The following is a 23,732-nucleotide window of genomic DNA, read 5'->3' on the forward strand; positions in this document are numbered from 1 at the left end:
TCCGTATACAACTGGAACGGCTTGTCGAGATCTGGAGTATGCAAAGAAGGCATTTTTATAAGCTCTTCCTTGAGTTTCGTAAAAGCTTCATCAGCATCAGTAGTCCAAGGAATGTTGTTTGGGACACTTTTCTTAATCAGATTTGTCAGTGGTAATACAATTTGGGAGAATCGTGGTATGTAGTCACGGTAGTAGCTAGCCAGTCCAAGTAGACTTCTTACTTCCTTCTTTGTTGCTGGTGTCGCTAAACCTTTTATAACCTCGACCTTCTCTGGGTCTGGAGAATGTTGACCGGATCCAATCAAATGACCTAGGAACTTCACTTGATTTTTCCCGAATTCGCATTTTTGTAGGTTTACTGTTAAACCCACCTCTCTTAATGTTTTGAAGACTTCATCTATGTGGGTGAGATGTTCAGACCATGTTTTAGAAAATATAGCCAAATCGTCGATATAAGATCGGCAGTATGCCTTATGAGGAGCTAGTGCTTTATCTAATGATTTCTGGAATGTGCTTCCAGCGTTCTTCATTCCAAACGGTAAGACATTCCATTGATAGTGACCAGAATGCGTCACGAATGCGGTGAAGGGCTTTGCTTCCTTTTCCATAGGGATTTGCCAATATCCCTTGGTGAGGTCAACTACAGTGATAAATCTTGCTTGTCCTACCTCAAATAATAAATCTCTAGCTATTTTCATTGGATAAGCATCTGGAATAGTAAAACTATTCAGCAATCTAAAGTCAATGCATAGTCTGACACTTCCATTTTTCTTAGCCACACAAACAACGGGATGAGCCCATTCACTGACACTTGGCTCAATGAGACCCATATCTAACAGTTCTTTGACTTGTCGATCTACTTCCTTTTGTAGAGTGATTGGCACCCTATAGGGTTTGAGTCTCTTAGGGGAACAGTTCTCTGTAACTTTGATGGAGTGTCCATCAACTTTGGCATGACCAGGTTTGGAACTAAAAACATCTGCATATTTCCGGAGGATGTCAAAAAGTTCTTGTTTTTGTTCTTCCGTCAAGAGAGCTTTCATATCCTCAAGGTGTTTCCTAATATCTTCAACTGATTTATTCATCTTGTCAGCAGGTGCATAGTGGAGTGTTCCAAAATCTTCATCTAGTTCGAAAACTAGACCGACATGATTAATTCTTTGAATATATGGTCGAAGCTTATTTATGTGGAGCTCCCTGATACTTCCATCCTTCATCTCAACCTTCGCAGAATGTGTTCTAGTAAGTTGGACGACTGTAGCAGGTCCTGTCCAAGTATTTAGAAGCTTATGAGAGGATGAAGGTAACAATACTAAAACCTTTTCACCAACCATGAAGGATTTTTCTTTGGAACGAAGATTATATCTGGAGGAGTATTGTTCTTGAGACCCTTTGGCATTCTCGGATGCAATTTCATGAGCTTTTCTTAGATTTTCAAGAAGCTCTTGTAAATAATTTTCAACCGAGCGAGAGGCAGCAGTTGGGATGACTCATCCACCAGTCCAAATTTCTTTTAACAAAGATAAGGGGCCTGGAGGTAATCTTCCATATACCAACTGGAAAGGTGATAACCCAGTAGTGCTATGTGGTACTTCTCGGTATGCGAATAGAAGATAGGGAAGATGTAAATCCCAGTTTCTTCCATGTTCCTGTATATTCTTATTCATCATCTCTTTTAAAGTTCTGTTCCAACGTTCAACAGCGCCCATACTCTCAGGATGTCCTGGAGTGGAAAAACGTGGAGCTATGCCTAGCAGATCTTCAAAAGCTTGAGTGAGTTTAGATGTGAAATTCGTACCTTGGTCGGTACAGACCATTTTAGGAAATCCAGTCTGAGTAAATATCCTCATTAGAACGTTACATGTAGTTTTAGCACTTATTTCCTTGACAGGTATGGCTTCGGCCCATCTAGTGCATAAATCAACAGCACATATTATGAATCGATGTCCTCTTCCCGATGGGGGTTCTAACGGTCCGATACAATCCACGCTCCATACCTCAAACGGAGCTTCTGGTCTGACGATAGGTCGTATGGGGATTCTATCTCTATATGTAGCAGTCCTTCTCATTTGACATTCCTTGCAGCTTTCGCAATATTTTTTCACGTCTTGTTTAATGGTAGGCCAAAAGAATGAGTACTTGATTCGCTGACGGGTTTTCTTTTCGCCGAGATGGCCAGCAAGAGGGATTTCATGTGCCATCTTTAAGACATTCTCTCGTTTCACACGCGGTAGCACTACTTGTCTAATATTCTCGCCACAAATATGTTCATTATGAAGCAGAACCCCATTGTCAAACGCATAGGAATTTTTCTGTCTTTTTGCCCATTCAAAACACCTTCGAAGCGTCTCATCATCCTTTTGAAGTTTGCCGAATTCGAATTTTGTTTTTTCTGGTATACACTCATTTTCTTCACCTGGTGGGGACTCTATCGTACTTACTGCCAATGCTGTACTGGTTATTTTCGAAGGCATGTCTTCATCTTCATCATCTTCTGACCGTTTATCGCTTAAATCTTTTGATTTCAGAACCGGTGCCTCCCAATGATGACTACTCTCATGTAGCTCAACGCTTTCGACCAGCATTTCATAGGCAGAGGAGCTCAGTAGCAGATCGGTAACCAGTTTTCTTGAGACAGCACATGTGACTGGAACATTACCATGTAAATTATCATCAATTTTCATTTCAAAAATCCTTAAGGGTGTTATTTCATTTTCTCCGAAAGCAGAAGATATTTCTATCTTACTTTCTCCATCATGGGGCGTATCTGCCACTAAATCTTCGCGCACTACCGATATTTGCGCTCCCGTATCTATTATTCCATTTAAAACCCTACTTCCACATTTGATTTTGACCACCTTCAAATCATCTACATTTCGATCAATGTCCACTGATTTGGATACTGGAATGGAAATTTTGGCAGTCAACACACCTGATTTATCGTCATTCCCAGTGGTAGACGTTTGAACTAGGTTACTGTGTGCTGTAGTAGGAGTACCTTTTGATTGACTATTTTTCATACAAAACTTGGCAATATGACCTTCCCTTCTACAAGTAAAACAAGTTGGTTTGTAGTGAGGCTTGTATGAATCATCATTTCGCCACGGCTGGTACCATCTCGGTGGACTTTGAGAGGGAGATAACTTATTTTTGAATGTTCGCTCAGCAGGTGGAGTATAAGGTCTAAACTTTTCAGTAACCTTGTCCTTCGGAATAGCTCCGATGGGCTTCCTTGATGTACTACGAACACTGTCGTATTCGTCCAATCTGTCAGCTAACTTGGTTGGAGAAACGAATTTTGTCCAGTCGTCTAAGAGATGTTCTCTCACTTCATGTGGTACTTTCTTCTTCAGTTGATCCGTAATAATTAGATCTTTTAACCCTTCAAAATCCTTGATATCAAGGCCACCAATCCACTCTTCGAAATAATTAGTTATTTCATAACAGAAATCCCTCCAAGATTTTTCAGCAACCTTTTGGTGCATCACAAACTTTTTTCTGAAACTTTCAGGATTCAGTCTAAATCTCTTTAGTAGAATTGTTTTAATATATTCATAATCTTCGCAATTTTCTTCTGACTCTCTACCAATTAATTGGACAATCTCAAATGGTAACAAAGTCAAGAGACATGATATCCAGTCTTTAACATCTATTTTTGTTCTCTTAGCTTGTCTTTCAAACAGGGATAGGTATATCACAATGTCATCCTCTTGTAATCTAAACCTAGGCATTAGCTTAATTAGTTCAAGACAATATGGTTTATTGTCACTGGATACTGGAGTTGAGGTTGGTTGAACACGCGCTTCAATTTCCAGTTTCTTCAACTCGAACTCCATTTGTTCTCTTTTCTGTTGGGCCCCCAATTCATCTTTCCGGCATTGGGCTTCTAGTTCTTCCTTCCGCCGTTGAGCTTCTAATTCTTTCTTCATCAGTTCTTCCTCGAGTCTGGTACTAATAATCGTCTCCAACATCCCTTTAACAAATTCTTCTTCATAAAATTTACTTCCCGTAATAATCATTTTAAGATCTATCACTTTCATTTCAACAGTTGGCTTCTCTCCCAATTCTTCAGCCAATTTACGTAAATCTTCCTTTCTACCTTTGGTTAAATAAGTCATGGTGCTAAACAATAACACTCTTTACTGATAAAAAAAAAATCACCCTAAAAAAAAGAATCAATTGCACTTTTTTTTTTTTTTTTTTTTTAAAGCCCAAAAAGAGATGTATACATTTGGCGATTATGGGACTCATAATTAAATTCAACATATCATTTGTAAACATAGATAAATCTTACAATATTATCAGATAAAAACTTCAACTACACAATTTACTACACTTTCAAATACACAAATATATATATATATATATATGTGTGTGTGGATATATAAAAACAAAACAAAAACAAAAAAATAGTTCCGATTTTACACCGCTACTATATAATAACTGAAATCTCGAAACAGAACTATCAAAACAGTATGCAAAAATTAACTATGATAACACTGTCGTGTTCTTTCTCTGGCGAGAAATCACAAGTTCTGACTGTTCCAAGATGGAACTAACATGCAAAACAGGACAAATCGGTAACTGCAGAACAAAATAAATTTAAAATGAAAAAAAAAAAACAACTATTCTGAACTATCTGGGACGAAAATATAGCTTGAACACTGGCGTGTTTTTCATTTATCCAAACTGTTGTACTACTGTTCCAGGATGGAACAAACTACGAACACTATTTTTTTTTTTTTTTGTATTAAAACAGACTTTCGCCCAAATAATCAAAATAGAACTCTAAAACATGGGAGCATGCATTTACATAACGAATTGCTCTCACCTTGTAGATCCTGTCGACTGCACCAGTAAAATTCGGACTTGTGATGAGTGGTAAAGCTGGTGAAAGTCTTGATCATTACGCAGAATGAATGCTCGCTTATACGTATACTTTTAGAACACATTCATACGCATTTCACTGATGTAACTCTAGTGATGTTATTTATTTCTGAAAAACTTGACACAAACTTGCTTTACAAGATTCTTGAAACTACAAAAACATTATAATTTGCCTTCAAACACTAATGTTGTACTTATTCTTTCACTTCGGGCACATTTAAAAAAAATGGATACCACACACAGCGGAAACTTTGCTAATCAAGTCCTAAGCGTCGTCTGCTTCTGTCACGACTGCAGCGCCTCCTCGCCAAAGTACACAATTTTAAAGAGAATTTGCAAGTCTTTGTGACAAAAATCTTTACAGTATGTATGTAGAAATATATATATATATGTATGTATGTATGTAGAAATATATATATATATGTATGTATGTATGTAGAAATATATATATATATATGTATGTATGTATGTAGAAATATATATATATATATGTATGTATGTATGTAGAAATATATATATATATATGTATGTATGTATGTAGAAATATATATGTATATGTATGTATGTAGAAATATATATATATATGTATGTATGTATGTAGAAATATATATATGTATGTATGTATGTAGAAATATATAAATATGTATGTATGTATGTAGAAATATATATATGTATGTATGTATGTAGAAATATATATATGTATGTATGTATGTAGAAATATATATATGTATGTATGTATGTAGAAATATATATATATGTATGTATGTATGTAGAAATATATATATATGTATGTATGTATGTAGAAATATATATATATGTATGTATGTATGTAGAAATATATATATATGTATGTATGTATGTAGAAATATATGTATGTATGTATGTAGAAATATATGTATGTATGTATGTAGAAATATATGTATGTATGTATGTAGAAATATATATATGTATGTATGTATGTAGAAATATATATATGTATGTATGTATGTAGAAATATATGTATGTATGTATGTAGAAATATATATATGTATGTATGTATGTATGTAGAAATATATATATGTATGTATGTATGTAGAAATATATATATGTATGTATGTATGTATGTAGAAATATATATATGTATGTATGTAGAAATATATATATGTATGTATGTATGTATGTAGAAATATATGTATGTATGTAGAAATATATGTATGTATGTATGTAGAAATATTCATTTTAATATATATATATTAAAATGAATCTTATTGATCTTATTTTTGGAAGAGTCGAGAAGCACGTTTGTATGTTAAATTTCTTTAAGATTCTACTCAGTTTTTTTGGATAGTGTGCTGATATATGGCAAGGAGATATAACCTTTGGAGTCGTCCTGTGTCTCTACGTGGCTAAGACTAAAAATCTGAGAATTATAACAAATTGAGATATATTTGAAAACGCAACTTGTTTCATCAAGGGTTAAGAACATAGAAAGTTATTAAAAGACACTGAAAAAAATATTGAGACACTCTAATGCTATACAATTATAAAGCTATAATATTCGACTGTAAATTACAGTTATGAACTTGAGCTATAGTCCGTGTTAAAGTTCTATTGTTGTACACTTGTGCGTGTGTGGAACCACGCGATCTCCAGTATCTGATAGTAGAGCTGAAAGAGTCAGGCAAATTATAGCTGAGATTATTGTTCATATGAAGAGGGTCCAAGGTGATTTCTTTTGACTCGACAATGCACCATTCTACATCATTGTGGCAAATGTGTAGGTTTGAAGTTGTTGTCCAATTTACTTCATGTTGGCAGCTTTCGTTGTTCATGTTTATTGAAAATAGGACATGGCCTGATAGGGCAGTAGCTCTGGTTCTCTTGAAGCAATGTCTCTCTGGTGTTCCTCGAGATGGAGGAGGATAGATTTCTCCGTTTGGCCATAGTAAGGTTTTCCGCACTCACATGTGACTTTGTATACACCTGGGAATTGTAGAAGGTTGTGAGATTGTTTGTAGTTGGTGAAACTTGATCTTATTTTTAGAAGAGTCGAGAAGCACGTTTGTATGTTAAATTTCTTTAAGATTCTACTCAGTTTTTTGGATAGTGTGCTGATATATGGCAAGGAGATATAACCTTTGGAGTCGTCCTCTGTCTCTACGTGGCTAAGTTGACGGTGGGATAATTGTTTGTTGATACTTTTTGAAGAGTAGCCATTGCTTTTAAAGGTCCATTTAAGATGTTGTAGTTCTTTTTTTAGTTCTTCTTCATCTGACAATGCAGATCTTGCACGATTCGCAAGAGTTGATATGTAGAAATATATATATGTATGTATATATGTGGCAGCAGTCGAGAGTTAAGGCAGCCAAACCATTAATGATAACTAAGTAAAGAGAAATTAAGGACAAAGCAGGGTAGTAGAAGTACGTAGAATAAAAAAAGCCGCAGTCAACAAGAATACTGAATGTATAACCACAGATTTTACAATGCCACAGGAGAGAATGGTTGAAATGAACTAGACTCCATGTCAACTGTACCCAAGACTAATGGGGTCAGTATTGTTTACAGATGAGTCCCAATTTGCTCTTTAAAACAATACTAGGTGTTCTCTGGTGCAGAAAGAACTAGAGAATAAGAAATAATACGAGAATATCACATTATCATCCCACTGACATCTGAAAGATAAACATGGTGGAGGTAGTGTTATTGTTTGAGGAAGCATCTTGTTGGATGGGTACACTTACCTGTATGCACTTCCTATTGGAACCGTGAATGCTGCAACTTATAGAGACAAGATCCTAGATCCCTGTGTTTATCTGTATGTAGATGTGATAGGGGGAGACATTTATCCTACAAGTCAATGCTCATGGACCAGTCTATTCAAGAAGGGACTATTGTATGTATGGACATAGCCAGCATGTGTCATGAGCTTAATTCTATTGAGCATGTCTGGGATGCTCTAGATGGATGTGTTGCTGCCCTCAACCCCCCCCCCCTCCCTTAAAACCTTGAGAGACTTAGGAGAGCTTTGCAGAAGCAATAATTGTTATTACCAACTAAGCTTCTTAATTCCAGTATAAGCAGCATGAAAATTGTTGAGAGCAGTGCATTGCTGTGAGGGATTTGTACATTCCTTAAGGCCTTTTGATAATCTCATTTTGACCATTGTCTTTATGTATTAATTGGACTATTGTATATTACTGAATTAAACTATTTATTTACAATTTTTAATGGCGTTTCTTTCACATCTCATATCATACTGCTTTTCACCAAATTGCATAAAAATTTATCGTACAGTTTTCGAGTTATTGTGATTTTTCTCTTTGTTTCTTAATTTAGAAATCAGTGTGCTTATGACCTCCCCTATCCACACAGTGGATAAGTGAGATCATAGCACCAACCATTTTGGTATTAAAGGTGTGTGGGTGTGTAGTACTGTATGCTGGAATAACATGTTTTGGTTTTGCAAGTCAGTTAAATTTGCAATCCTGAGAAAAGATATCAGCATTCTTTCAAAAGAAAGGGGTAAAAAATGCTATGGCTTAAGCATCAGGTACCTTTGTTTTTGATTTAGCATTACATGGTTACTCCTGGCCCACAGGAGTAACCATGTAAAAGTGCAAACAGAATGTTGCCAAACAAACTTCTAGTTATTGAAATTAAAGGAACAATGAAAATGAATATTAATGATGCAAGAAAGATGCATTACCTTGTATAGGCTAATTAATAGTGCACATTGCCACAGCTATAATGCAGTGTATGGTGTGCAGCAACATCCTGAACGATGTGTTACTGTTAATATCTAGAATACATATTTAAGTAAAATATATTAATTCTTTGTGAAAATGTGAAAACTTTTGTTTGTTCTTCTTTCAAATTACATATAATTTTGTTTCTGAAAAATTGTATATAATTAAAGCTTTAACTTAACAGATGATACATTGGGATATTGTAATTAATACTGACCATTGTTTGCATCATGTTTACATAATACCAGAATAATTCCAAAACTATAAGTTATTTATTTCTCACATGCACAAAAAAAAAAAAAAGATATCAGATAAAGCATAAGAAAATGTGAATTATGGTTTAGTGAACTTGTATGAAATTGTTTACTCTGATGAAGATACATGCTTGCCAACAATATCAACAAACATTGGGAATCAAGTGCTCATAATATGCAGGCGATAGCAAAATAACTAATGATATGAGCTAAAAGGTGGAAAATGCTAATATAGAAAATATGACATAGAAGGCAATATTAAGATTTTCTGTAGAAATAATAAAACATGCTTTATTATTTTTTCAACAAACCAGTTGATCTGTTGCTGTTTTCAAAGTTACTTCTCACAAAATTTTCTGTTTATTCAAAGAGAATAGAACTACTGTTGATTTGTTTTCTTGTCTTTGGTGATTAGAATAGAAAAACCTATTTTAATATCTGTGAATGGGTTTAAACTGCATAAGAAATTATTCATTCTTCATACTGCAAAGATGCATGGAACTTTTCGCTACTTCTGGATGGTGAGACTATTTTTGTTACTTCATGAAGTGCCCATTGAAATTGAAATAATATTTGCATACTGTTGCAGTAACATGGATGCAAAGCATAAATTTATGTAGCTGCTTCAGTTCTTATTTTATCTCTCTTGTAAAGGAACTGGTTGATTTAGAATAAACTTTAATATTATGATTCAGTGTAGAGATTAATATCATAATTTCCTTACTCTTGCTTATACATAGATCTAGGAAAATTCAAGTGACAGCATTGTAATTGTGCTTGAATTTTCCTAGAATGCATATTGTCATAGGTTTTTGTGCGAAGATAATTCATTTGATTTAGTTTGAGAGTGTAACATGCATCTTTTTTTATACAGTTTTAATGAAATATATGTGCATGAGTAAGTGAAACTAATATTAATTTTTGTAATTACTATAGATATTTAATTAATTAAACTACTCATTTTGTTATATTTGGAGTAATTTTTGACCTCAGCTAGTATACACAGTCTTGCCATAACTATTCCATCCATCCACACCCACACTACCCACAGAATTACCAAATCCAGGTCCATTAGTGGCACTGTAAAACACTGATAAAATACTGATAAACATGCCAACATTCATGTGTTTATCAGTAGAGAGAGAGAGAGAGAGAGAGTTGTCTAGCTGTATGGATTAACATGCAGTGGGGAGATTATGAGAACCATGTAGATGTAATAGCACTTCACAAGGTTGGAATGCAACATCTGCTATTTTCAACATGCATAAAAACACTTGGGATCAGTAGGATGTCTGTGTTCAGGCTATTAACTGTTATAACGATACAGAAGACGTACCTGACAACCAAAGCACAGGTCAACCATGCTGCGTTAGGACACAACAGCTTGTGAGGGCTGTGAAGGCACGCTTCTGTTGTAATCCTGTGAGAATGCAGAAAGTTCTGTTGCAAGAGATGAACATTTTTAAGAGAACGATGTCACATGGACTAGCTTGATGTCCTGGGGATGAGAGTCTATCGTCATTCTACTGGACACTTTCTAGCACCATAACTTATGCAGAGGTTAATATAATCAAAGGCACTTCTCTGGCATTCATGAACAACAGACACAGAGATATCCTCTTAACAGATGAGATTTTCATCATTGAAGAGTCATTTTACTGCCAAAATGATCAGGTATATGCCCTGATGTTTGCACAGCATGTGCCATAGCACCCAGGATTCAGAGAGGTCATCACCCTGCATCAGTGATGATTTGGTGGAGGCCCCCTGAACAACACCTTGTTTCACGGTAGACAGTGGATCTCCCAACAGGATTTAGCCCCTACAAAGGTGAGGACTACACAACAGTGGATGGCAGCAAATGTGCCCAACCACATATCACCATCTGAATGGCTGTCTGGAAGTCCCAATCTGAATCCGTTGGACTTCAAATTGTAGTCAGAGCATGAGAGAGAGAGAGAGAGAGAGTAGCCTGCAAGAAACAACACCCCAGCATCGCCAGTCTGAAGATGGATTTGGAGTGAGCAGTGACAGCATTTCTGTTGGATGTTGTGCATGCCGCCATTGATATGTGGCTTCACAGACTTCTCCCGTGCATTGAAGGCAAAAGGGGACATTTTAAACATTGAATACTGCTCATCATCATCAAATTCCTGACATGTACTCTCAAGGAGTGTACAGGATATGATAGTACTACATTAAAAATTTACACCATTATGAACTTCCTATCTACAATTTTCCTCCAAATCAGTCTATAACTTGTCAAGACTCCAATATTATCATTATCCGATCTTATATTTCTATCGTCTAAGGCACATTGTACTGTATCAATCCACCTATATCTTGGTCTTCCTCTGGGTCGTTTTCCTGTCACCCTGGCAGAGAACACTTGTTTTGCTAATCTTTCCTCGCCCATTCTGAGATTACTACCTGAGATTAGCTCTGCTAACGCGTTCCTGGATGCCGACAACGTCAAGTTATTTCCTAATATCCTCGTTTTTAATATGATATTGCCATTGATGCCATCTGTTCATGCCTCTAATCTTTCTCAGGACTCTCATATCTGTGGTCTCTAGTCTTTGGTCAAGTGTTTTACTTCTGACCCAGCTCTCAGATCCATAAATTAAAACTTGTTTCAATACTGTCTTGTATACAGCTAATTTAGTGTTCCAGCTAATTTCTCTCTTATTCCATATGAATTTATTCAATTGACTTCCCACCATACCAGCTTTGCTGATTCTGTTGTCTATTTCCATATTTAATTTACCATCTTCACTAAAAAATCGTGCCTAAGTAGCTGAAATGTTTTACTTGTTCCACAGGTTCTCAATTCACAACACAGTTGACATTTTCAACAATTCTGCGTATTTTTATTGTCTTCGTCTTTGTAATGCTGACCTTCATACCATATCTATTACAACAGTTATTCAATTTAGTCAGGGAATCTTGCAAACTTGTAGTGGATTTATTTAGAAGTATAACATCGTCCGCATAAAGCAAAGAGCTCACATTAACATCTCCAATTCTGATATCATGTTTAATACCACTTTCTTTCATAATGTGATCCATATAGATAATGAATAACAGAGGGGATAATGTACATCCTTGTCTCACACCAGATTTAACATTAAACCATCTTCCTGTACTTCAATTCTAGCTGCTGACTTACAACTCAAATACAGACTAAGTATTGCTTGATATAATGCCCCATTGACACCATATAACTGTAGCGTATTGAATAGCTTCTCTCTTCGCACCTTGTCATATGCTTTTTCCAGATCGACAAAACTTAAATACAGATCTTTGTTATATTCCCATGCTTTCTCAACTATTTGTCGTAAAGTGAAAATCTGATCCTGACAGCCTCTATTTGGCCTGAATCCTGCTTGTTCTTCACCAAGGTTTTCTTCCACAATTCTTCTCAACCGTTTCTCAAGTATACTTGCATAGATCTTGCCAGGAACACTCAGTAGGGAAATACCTCTGTAATTCTCACATTCAGTTTTATTTCCCTTTTTATATATGGGCACTATTAGAGCAATACTCCTGTAAAAATAATCATATTAAAAATTCTGAATATTTTTACGTATTAATTTTGCTTGTTAGTTTTGTTTTCATACACGCAGTGTCTGCACTTGTGATGTGCTCGTTGTGAAAATATTATGTTGGAAGTAATATGTAAGGAAGTAAAAATATTGAAGTACTTACTTAATTGATTATTTGTATTATTTATAAGAAAGTTTGTTGTATTTTTTAATGTTGAATTTTGTGTTTATGAAAGACTTTCTTCAGCGCTGGTGGATACAGCGAGTCAGCCATATTTTTACAATGCGTAGTTTCTGACGTTGTTGAAGTGTGCATGCTCCCGGAGTGAACTTGATGTTTGATTGACAGCTGACAAAAAAAAAAAAAGCGTTGCGTATCCAAGTTACAGTGGTAAACAAGAGAGCGTTCGAAAAGTTTTTTTAGAACACTGGCCGAGGAATATTCAAGTTGGGAGGAACTTGATTTTTTTGTGTGCGGCAGTCAAAAGGAAATTTCATATTGTATTCCGAAAAAGGAATAGTGGAAATAATATGTTTCAAGAAGGAATAAGTACAGAAGAAAAAGGAAATCTTCAAACCAAGTTTTTATAAACTGGCCGAGGAATATTCAAGTTGGGAGGAACTTGATTTTTTGTGTGCGGCAGTCAAAGGAAATTTCATATTGTATTCCGAAAAAGGAATAGTGGAAATAATATGTTCCAAGAAGGAATAAGTACAGAAGAAAAAGGAAATCTTCAAACTAAGTTTTATAAACTGGCCGAGGAATATTCAAGTTGGAAGGAACTTGATTTTTTTGTGTGCGGCAGTCAAAAGGAAATTTCATATTGTATTCCGAAAAAGGAATAGTGGAAATAATATGTTTCAAGAAGGAATAAGTAAAGAAAAAGGAAATCTTGAAACTAAGTTTTTATAAACTGGCCGAGGAATATTCAAGTTGGGAGGAACTTGATATTTTTTGTGTGCGGCAGTTAAAAGGAAATTTTATATTGTATTCCGAAAAAGGAATAGTGGAAATAATATGTTTCAAGAAAGAATAAGTACAGAAGAAAAAGGAAATCTTGAAACTAAGTTTTTATAAACTGGCCAAGATATATTCAAGTAGGAAGGAACTTGATTTTGTTTTGTGTGAGGCAGTAAAAAGGAATTTTAAAGGGATCCTAAAAAAAATGAAGTACAGAACCTTGTAACTTCTGGAAAGAGCCTTAACAGGAAGAGAATAAGACTATGAACATTTTTTTTGTGATTGTAAAGAAAAAGTGTTTTGTCTTAAGAGTAAGTTTGTATTTTTTAAATAAGGCCTTGGATCCATATAATCTGTAATTGTAGTTATGTATTTTTACTAGAAGTGTATATATGTTGTTTTAAGTTTTATTAAATGTGTTTATTTTGTACTTGGTATTGAGTCAATGATTAGTTGGATTCTGAAAGAGTGAGTTAAAGTCATTGCACCAATTGGAGTGAACTCTTTGTGCAAATATAATAACATATAGGGACACTCGGAGTCAAAAATAAAAATAATTGTTAGTAAATGAAATATTATTTATAATACACAATATAAATAACAATGGCGCAGCCTCTAAAGGATAAATTCATTATATATTATCAATGGCGCAGCCTATATAGCAGTAGACAGGATAATTCATTAAATATTAACACTCCAATCATCGGGAATTTGTCCCTCTGTCCAGGCTTTCTGAACTATGCAGTGCAGCCACTGCAAGACTTTTATACCACCATACTTCAGCATTTCTATTCGAGTATCATCTACTCCTGCTGCTTTTCCACATTTGAAGCCTTTGATGTCTTTTTCTACTTCAAGTATGAATATGTATTCCTGACTGTATGCCTGTTGAGTGTTTTTTACCACTGTGCTATCACTGCTTGTTTCATTTAGCAATTTTTCCAAGTAATTGCTCCATACTTCAAGGATATCTTTTTCTCCTTTTTTTCATGTCACCTTTATCATTTCTAACTCCTTTTAGCACTCTTTCCTCCATTTCGAAGCTTCTTCAACAACCTCCAGAATATCTTGCCCCCTTCTTGATATTTATTTTCTATCTTCTTGCCAAAGTTCTCCCATGACTTTTGTTTAGCTAGTTCTCTAGTCTTTGGTCAAGTGTTTCGAGTGTTACACAGTGTTAAAGGGATAAAAATCCTATGTTGTTATATAGCCAGTAAGTGAAACTCAAGATCGAGAACTACGATCTATGAGTTTCAATGCCGAAAAACTATCTGCGAAGGCAATTCGAAGTAAAGGTGGGGCAAGCTCCCTCACTATTCTTGATATTCTCTCATAATGTAAAACACAGCTCCTAGGAGATGTAATACTGTCATTACATTATGAGGAGAGGTCACTACCCAGACCGGTTTCAACCTTTTTTGAGGTCTCATCAGTGAGTAGGTAGATCTGGAAGATATCAAAGCTTAGTGAAAAGAACTTACATACCTTTACTATACGAATGCCATAAAGGTGTGCTTATGTTTTGTAATTAAAATTAAAAAGCCAAATGGCTCGTAAAGGTATGTAAGTTCTTTTCACTAAGCTTTGATATCTTCCAGGTCTACCTACTCACTGATGAGACCTCAAAAAAGGTTGAAACTGGTCTGGGTAGTGACCTCTCCTCGTAATGTAATGACAGTATTACATCTCCTAGGAGCTGTGTTTTACATTATGAGAGAATATCAAGAATAGTGAGGGAGCTTGCTCCACCTTTACTTCGAATTGCCTTCGCTGATAGTTTTTCGGCATTGAAACTCATAGATCGTAGTTCTCGATCTTGAGTTTCACTTACTGGCTATATAACAACATAGGATTTTTATCCCTTTAATATCTATTAAGTTGCCAGAAAACTAGCCATTTGGCTTTTCATTTTAATTGTTACACAGTGTTTTGCTTTCTTACATTTGTCTCTGTATTCTCTAAGAGCAAAAGCTGACTTATTTGCCAGGAACTTTTGATATGATTTATTCTTTTCCTTCACTGCCTCTTTAACTTCCTGTGTCCACCATGGAGTCCTGAATTTTCTATCCTTGCAGACAACCTCACCACATGCCTCTCTGGCTGAATCAATCAGGGTTTTCTTCAAGGCTTGCCACTGAATCTCCAAGGTTTGATTCCTGTTCTCAAACTCTCATTTTTTCTTCAATAATCTTTTGTGTATTTTAGTCTACAGTTCACATCTGAGAACTGCTCAACTTTTATTCGCTTTAAAACTTTCTTACATGTTATTCTTTTCAATATGAAATTCAATTTTATCCTGCTCAAGACTAAATAGTGATCACTTCCAATGTCAAATCCTCCGTACACTCTGGTGTCCTGCACTAGGGAGAAAACATCACTATCAACAATAACATAGTCAGTGAGACTTTTCTTATTCCTAGCCTCTTCTCTCCATGTGAATTTGTGCACATTTTTATGTTGGAACATGGTGTTAGTAATTACCAGTCCATGTCCTGAACAGAAATCCAACAAATATTTGCCATTATTATTAGCCTTGCTCTTTTCTCCAAATTTTCCCAAAATATTTTATTATGTCTCACAATCATTTCCTACTCTGCTATTTAGATCCCCAACAAGGACCAACTTTTCCTTTTTCATTGTGTCAGTTGCTTTTTCTAAAGCATCAAAAAATTCCTCCACTTCTACCTTAGTAGAACCTTCTGTGGGACCATAGGCACAAATAAGTCTCATTGTCCAGTTCACCATTCTCATATTTGCCCACATTACTCTACTTGAGACTGACTGCCATTCAAGAAGATTAGCCTCGTATTTTGTGTTGAATACTATGGCTACTCCTTCTTTTCCTTGATTGTCATTGCCTGAATATAACATTTTGTATTTATTGCTCAGAAAGATCTCACCAGTTTTGGTCTTTTTTGTTTCAGTCACCCCTATTATGTCGATCTGGTACTTATCTAATTTCTCAGCTAGCTTCATTTCTTTGCCATTCAGGCTTCTTATGTTGATAGTACCAATCTTTAACTCCGCTGATGTTGAGTTGGGAAGCTGTATAACTGAGAGGAGACCTCTACATAGCCTTTAAAGGAATACAGAGAACCGACCAGGGCTTCTGACCTAATGTCCAATCCTCACCTTCTCGTGGTGCACCCTGTTGGGTATCTACCTAGATACTGAACGAACAAGGATGGGCTGGTAATTTGGTATTTAGCCGACCAAATTGTATTCTTATTGGTTAAACCAAAATAAAAAATGATGGTACAACATTGAATACTGCTATATGCACATTATACATGTGATTTGTATGTGCTGAAAGCTGTAAATGATTTATTGTTATGTACTGTTCAAATTGTAACAGTATTTATGGCTAGACTAGGTAGAATTGAGCATCTGTTATCATTTAAAGAAATAAAATAAAATAAAAAAAACTTCATTACATTTCCTCCTCATTCTAAGTCATTATTAGTACTAGTTATTGTTTTGTCAGCAGCATGGCATTTGGGCAGTAGAGAAGTTGCAAAACTGGTGCTGTTCCAGCAAGTCATAGTTTTTGCTTATCCATGCAGAATCATGGCTACACATACACAAATAACGAACAATAATAGTCTTCTGATACAGTTTTTTTCACTATCTAGATCAAAGGTGGTATCATACTAATTGATCTGTTTTGTTGGTTGGAATAACAAGACAAAAAGGGAAACCATTTCATGTCAGACTAATGCTGAATATAGTGATTGTATTAAATAGTTTTAATGAAGCTTGTGTACTAGACATATTTGAAAACTTGCACAGCTTATACATTTAAAAAAATATGGAATTTTATTCAAAAATTTGAATATATTTCAGCCATCATTATGTGGAGATCATCTGGGAGACAGATCAATGACTACATTCAAAACACGAATCATAAGAATGAGTTGCAAAGCAATTGCCTATTAGTTTGTGTCTCAGTTGCACATGTTTCAAGAAAAAGACAATCAAATTTGAACTAACATAACTAACTATGGAGAAGTCTGGTTCCAAAGAACTCTATTCCTAGTGTTAGCACGAGAAGCAAGGCCAGACGTCTAAAAATGTAATATAGTCTTGATATTCTTGGATTGTAATCAAACCGGAACAGCTGATCTGTCCAAAATAGTGAAGATAACATGAGCAGGGTATCCGATAGACACCTGGTAAGGAAAGAGGTGGTAATATTTCCTTTGTAGATGGTAAGAAGGAAGATAGTTTTGGAACTAGTTTCAAGGAAGTGTGTAGATTGAATTAGTGAAGAATCTGTGCTATTCGGAGGTACCTGTAAGGTATTGAGATTCTTTTTACATCAGATTGTAGTCTGGTTGAAAGGTGATAATCAATAATTTTTGGATGGTAGTTTTATTTATCTATTACACGTCAGGTTGCTTTTGATTTTATTCAGTTCATTTAACAAAAGGAAATCAGAAGAGCAGATCCTATGAGCTCCGTATGTGATTCTTGATAATACTCATCTTCTGATGATGTCCACATAACGTTGAATGAAATATATTGGATTTTTGAATAAAAATAGTGACTGCATATTACTTTTTATTTCAGATGATGTCGTAACTTTATTGAATTTATATACAGTAAAATTATGACATCACCTGAGTGAGAGAACTAAAAAAAAATGCACTCACTTTATATAGCTTTGGTATCACATGTACAAGAAAGAAATCTTCTTCCTTTCTTTCTGATCATATGAGAGTTTATTATTCTAATATTAATAATATAATGAACTTACGAGGGTGGTCTGAAAAGTTCTCGGCCTCAACCATAGATGGCAAAGCCATTGGCAAGATTTTTTTTTTTTTTTTTTTAAGTTGGTCTCTGTCATAAGCATCCATGTGAAATTGTAAGTCATTCTATCAAGTAGTTTGTTTTATACAGCTCTCTGAAGCAAAAGTGTTGTCTGTATCCCTTGAAATGGATAAAATTGAGTATCGTGGGGTAACACCAAAAGAAATTCATTCAAAGTTCATAAAAGTTCATGGGCACTCTTCTCCTTTGTTTTCGACAATTAAGAAATGGGCTGCCGTGTTTAAACGTGGCCGTTAACAGCCTTGAAGATGATCCACTTGAAGGACATAGAAAAAGTGTAACAACACCAGAAATCATTGAACACGTGCACGATATGGTATTGGATGACCAGCGAATCATAGTGCGTGAAATTGCTGAGACTATAGGTATTTCAAAAGAACGTGTAGGACATATTTTGCATGAAGAATTGCAAATGAAAAATCTTTGCGCAAGATGGGTGCCGCTTGCTCACAGCAGATCAAAAACGCACTCGCATGAAAATCTCTGAACAGTGCTTGGAGCATTTTGACAAGAATAAAACTGATTTTGTGCATCGATTTATTACTATGGATGAGACTTAGATTCCCCATTACACACCTGAATCCAAAGCAGTCAAACAGCATACAGAAGACGGTTGTTCAGACCAAAGAAGACAAAGTCGGTTCCATCAGCAGGAAAGGTCATGGCATCAGTGTTTTGGGATGCTGAAGGCATTTCTTTTATTAATTATCTTGAAAAGGATAAAACGATAACTGGGGAATATTGTTCCAATCTTTTAACCAGACTAGACGAAAAAATTCATGAGAAAAGATCCGGTTTGTAGAAGAAAAAAATTATCTTTCATCTGGACAATGCACCTGCCCATGAAGGTGTTTTGGCAATGGGAAAATTAAGGGATCTGCACTATGAATTGTTGGAACATCCACCCTATTCCCCAGATTTGGCTCCCTCTGACTTCTATCTCTTCCCAAAACTAAAATTCTTCCTCTCTGATCAGCATTTTTCTTCAAATCAAGAGATGATTGCAGCTGTAGAGGGGTATTTTGCAGATCTTACTGAGAACCATTACAGGGATGGAATAATGGTGCTGAATCATCGCTGGAATAAATGTATTAGACTTAAGGGAGATTATGTTGAAAAATAAAAATAATTTAAAAATTATAAATTCGTTTTTTCATTGTTAGGCCGAGAACTTTTCAGACCACCCTAGTATAGTTCGCCCACCATTTTTAGATCTCTCCTTGGCATTTTGCCAAGAATAGTCGATTCATGCTAAAGGGGAGAAAGAAATGAAGGATGTACGAATTGGTCACCAGCATGCGAAATCACGTGCTTTCTTGTCTGTCGCTGTACTAGTACTAGCTTGATTTTTGTTGTCACTTTTTTGCATTATTTTTTTTATTATTAATTTGTATAATGGATCCAGTACAGTCAACAAGTTCTGTGGTTAAATGTTTCAGTAGCTCTTGCAAAAAAATATTGAATAATGTGCTGACATTCTGTGAAAAAGAATTGTCTCCTTTCTCAAGTCATAAAAAGTGCAATTTGCAAGCGTATCGGGGTCGACTGTTAAAAGAATTCGTAGGGAATCAAAAGGTAAAGGTAAGCCAAAATTTAAATCTCCTAAAAAAATCGTCAGAGTAAAGAAAATAATCAAAACCGTAGCTTTGAATGATTTTGATGTAGACGTTATAAGAACTATTCACGAATTTTATGTGGTCGAGAAAAGAGTGCAAACTGTTCCGAAATTGATTCCTGTGCTTAAAGAAAAAATTAATTTTCTTTGGAAAAGAGAAACTTTAAGGAAAATACTTCATGAAATCGGATTTTGTTTTAAAAAGTCTCAGAATAAAAGGAAACTTATCATGGAGCGAAGTGACATTGTTTTATCTAGAATGTGGTATTTGAGAGCAATAAGATGTTTCAGGGAGGGAAAAAAACTGATTGTGTATCTAGATGAAACTTGGATTGATAGTAATTTAAATTATGAAAAATATTGGCAGTCTAAAGAAGAATGTGGAATGCTTCAAACCGGAAATGCCTCATGGCGCATATTAATTTTGTGTGCGGGTGGAGAAATGGGTTTTTACTGAATTCAAACTTACTATACAAAGCCAATTACCATAGGCAAATGAATTCTACGATCTTCAAAAAGTGGGCAGAAGAAAAACTGATTCCAAACCTTCCTAAAAATGCTGTTGTTATAATTGATAACGCTTCATATCACTCTATTCGATCAAACAAAGTTCTAAATTGGTCTAATAAGAAGCAAGTTCTTATGGATTGGCTCTCTGCAAATAACATTTCTCATTCCCCAGATATGCGAAAAATTGAATTGCTTAATTTGGTCAAAAGAAACTTGCCCACAACTGAACTATTTAAATTCGACACCATGCTCAAAGAGCATGGATTTCTATCTTTGTGGCTACCACCATATCATTGATATTAATACTATTGAGTATGTTTGGGCAGAAGTGAAAATTTTCATTCGCCATCGCAATGTAACTGGAGATATTGACATGTCGAAACTTTTTAAACTTTCAGAACAGGCGATTGAAAGTATTACAGTTCAAAACTGGGGAAAATATTGCTTTCATGTCACCTCATTGGAAAATATGTATTGGGACAGAGACGGAATTATCGAAGAATTATGCGAACCTTTGGTGATCAGTTTAAGTGAAAGTGATGGCAATTTGGACACCGATTCAGATGACTATGAAGATTAAAAGGATTTGATAATGGTATTTTTTCCAACCTTTTTTTGCATGGGTTTGTTAAAAGAGTCACAACAAGTCATAAATAATTAATCGGTTTAGGATATTAAAGTGTCTCAGTTCTCTCAACTGTAAGTTTAGAATATCTAAGTTCATTTGAAAAAATTTCTGTTTTCTGTATAATTATTTTTATTTTATAGAAAACTTTTTAAAAATAAACTTAGTTAAATTTTTGTTTTATGCTTTACCTTTTTTAATTTTGTTAATACTCTACGTACATTTTTCCAACTGTTATACAAGCAAAATAGTTACACTTTAAAAACTACAATGTTCGTAAAAGAAAAGCTAAATTTTCCGACCTGTAATAATAAACAAACACATCCCAGAAGACAGATCGATTACCCTATTATCGGAATTGATTCTCCTTTTTATGACATGCGCAGAAGTGTCTAGGGACCTCTAATTGGTGGGCGAGCTATATATAATTCACATCAGAATTGTTACTGAATTTAAATAATATCTCAATGCATATCCAAGTTAAATTGTTCTGAAAATGTTACAGGATCCTGAAGGCTTAAATATCCATGTTAATCAAGATACAAGACTGGATAACAGAGTATTGGATCTACGTACTCCAGCAAATCAAGCTATTTATCGTATTGAAGCAGGAGTTTGTGACTTGTTTAGAGAGAGCCTTTCAAAAAGGAAATTCTTGGAAATACACACTCCTAAAATTATATCTGGTAAGTTCATAAAGAAAGGTAAAGAAATGTATAAATTAAATAACTATCACATTTTTTTTTGTGTAGTAGAGAAGCTACTATAAGAGAGAGCTAAAGCTTGTGTAGGAATAATAATACATGGTGATTTCCAAAACTGAAATCAAAGAATTGGAATAGATATCTGTAAAGATACTAAGAATAAAAATAAAATTTCAAAATAAAACTCTAAATATAATGAAATGCCTATATTCCTATATATAGCCCTGAAGAAGGAACAACAAAAACAGAAATTGAAGAATTCAATGAAACAGCAGAAAACTTTAAAAATAAAAAACTTTTTTTTAACCATAAAAAAATAAAAAATAAAAATTAATATATTGTAAAGGGGCTGACAGGGCATCTTCAGTTGTTTGCTGGTGATGCAAAGATGGCACGGTAATCAGAGACTTCATTGCAAGGGTTGGAAACAGCATAATACCAGGCACATGTCAAAGATTCAGTGAAACAACTCAAAACTCAATTGAATAAGATTGCTTCAGATTCGTACAGATAATGAATTTAGAATAATTAATACTTTCTTTAATCACAATAGTTGACACAAAATAACATGGAGAAATAACAGACAGATGTCTATTTTAGGTTATATAATAACCTAAAATAGAACAATAAAACCAGATGAAATATTGGATATAAGAGTTCTAACAGACATTGGAAGTGATCATGGACTATTGATGAGAAAACTTAGATTTCAACAAAATATAAAGTAAAAAAGCAAAATAAAGTAATACAAGAAAATGAATTTAAGGTTGAATTATTACAAGAAGACAGTGTAAGAATACTCCAAAATAGACTAAAAGAGCAATTTCAAAAAAAAATGTTCTAAGTAATGAATAAAATATATATTCTCATTGGGAAATTTTCAGAATATTAAACAAGGTTTGTATGAAGCACTAGGACAGAAAAAAAATCTGGAAATTACGAAACAAGATGGATCCCTGGTATACTGAAGAAATAAAAGCTATCAGAAACAAAACAAAAAAAAAAAACTGCATATAATAAACATTTACAAGATAAAACTATTGTAGTCAAATATGAAGAATATTAAAAAAAAAAAAAATACAATAAATAAAATAAAATTCATAAAGCAAAAATATTGGGAAAGCTATTGTAAACAACTGAAATATGACTTACAGAGTACAAAAACAAGTGTGGAGAATGATCTGAAATCAAAGAAAATAAATTTGTGAATACATAAATATACCAATCATAGAAAGGGAAAACTATTATCAAATTATATGAAGCCAAAAGAAGAAATAAAAATGTTTGATATGAATGATACAATGAAATTGAATCATTCATATCAAAATCGAGAAATAGGAAATTATCTGGAACTGATAGAATTTATAATGAAATGCTAAAATATGGAGGTAAAGAAATGAGTAAAAACGTGAGAAATTTAATTAAACATATCTTTGAGAAAAGACAAGATTCCCAATGAATGGAGACGTATTACAATACCAATATTTAAAGGAGGAACAAAATCTGAATCCAAAGACTATCGAGGAATAAACTTGCTGTGCACCATCCTAAAAATATGTGCAAGAATTATCAGAGACGAATTATGATCATTACTAAATTATAATAATGCAAATAAGAGAAAAAGCAATAGAATTTAACAAACCAATATTTATCTGTTTTGTTGATTATTTATAACTATTTATTGAGCTACCAAATATTTATTATTGATTAGTTATTTATATTTTGCAAACAAATCCCTTTACTCTCCTCATAAGGTTTATAAATATATATATATATATATATATATATATATATAATTATGCCCATCATAAATGTAAATATGCATGACTATGGTTTGTAGGATCACATGTTTCGCTCCAGCCAGCAACTTGTAGGATACACACATATAACATCGCAAATGTGAATTATTAATAATTTATTTGCTATTAATGAAAGTATTTCTATTCACACGTGTTCTTTTTTATATTTGCCATTTTCATGTGGCTCATTAATGATAGTTCATCTATTTACAGCTTTTAGTAAATCAAATATACTACCCAAATATAGCATTCTCATTATTTATATAATATA

At 34.2% G+C, this 23,732-nt stretch overlaps 1 protein-coding gene across 1 annotated transcript in view; it reads left to right on the forward strand.

Annotated features, from left to right (window-relative positions):
* AspRS (aspartyl-tRNA synthetase) overlaps nucleotides 1-23,732 on the forward strand; it is a 232,926-nt gene that overhangs the window by 98,487 nt on the left and 110,707 nt on the right. Inside the window, exon 7 of the mRNA XM_090412705.1 lies at nucleotides 21,464-21,644. Within this exon, the coding sequence (XP_090268831.1) occupies nucleotides 21,464-21,644 (181 nt within the window). The remainder of the gene's footprint in view (nucleotides 1-21,463; nucleotides 21,645-23,732) is intronic.

The sequence above is a fragment of the Typopeltis vanoorti genome, chromosome 23 (genome assembly GCF_054136105.1).
Source record: "Typopeltis vanoorti isolate ZY-2024b chromosome 23, IOZ_Tvanoo_1.0, whole genome shotgun sequence".
In the NCBI taxonomy this organism is placed as follows: domain Eukaryota; kingdom Metazoa; phylum Arthropoda; class Arachnida; order Uropygi; family Thelyphonidae; genus Typopeltis; species Typopeltis vanoorti.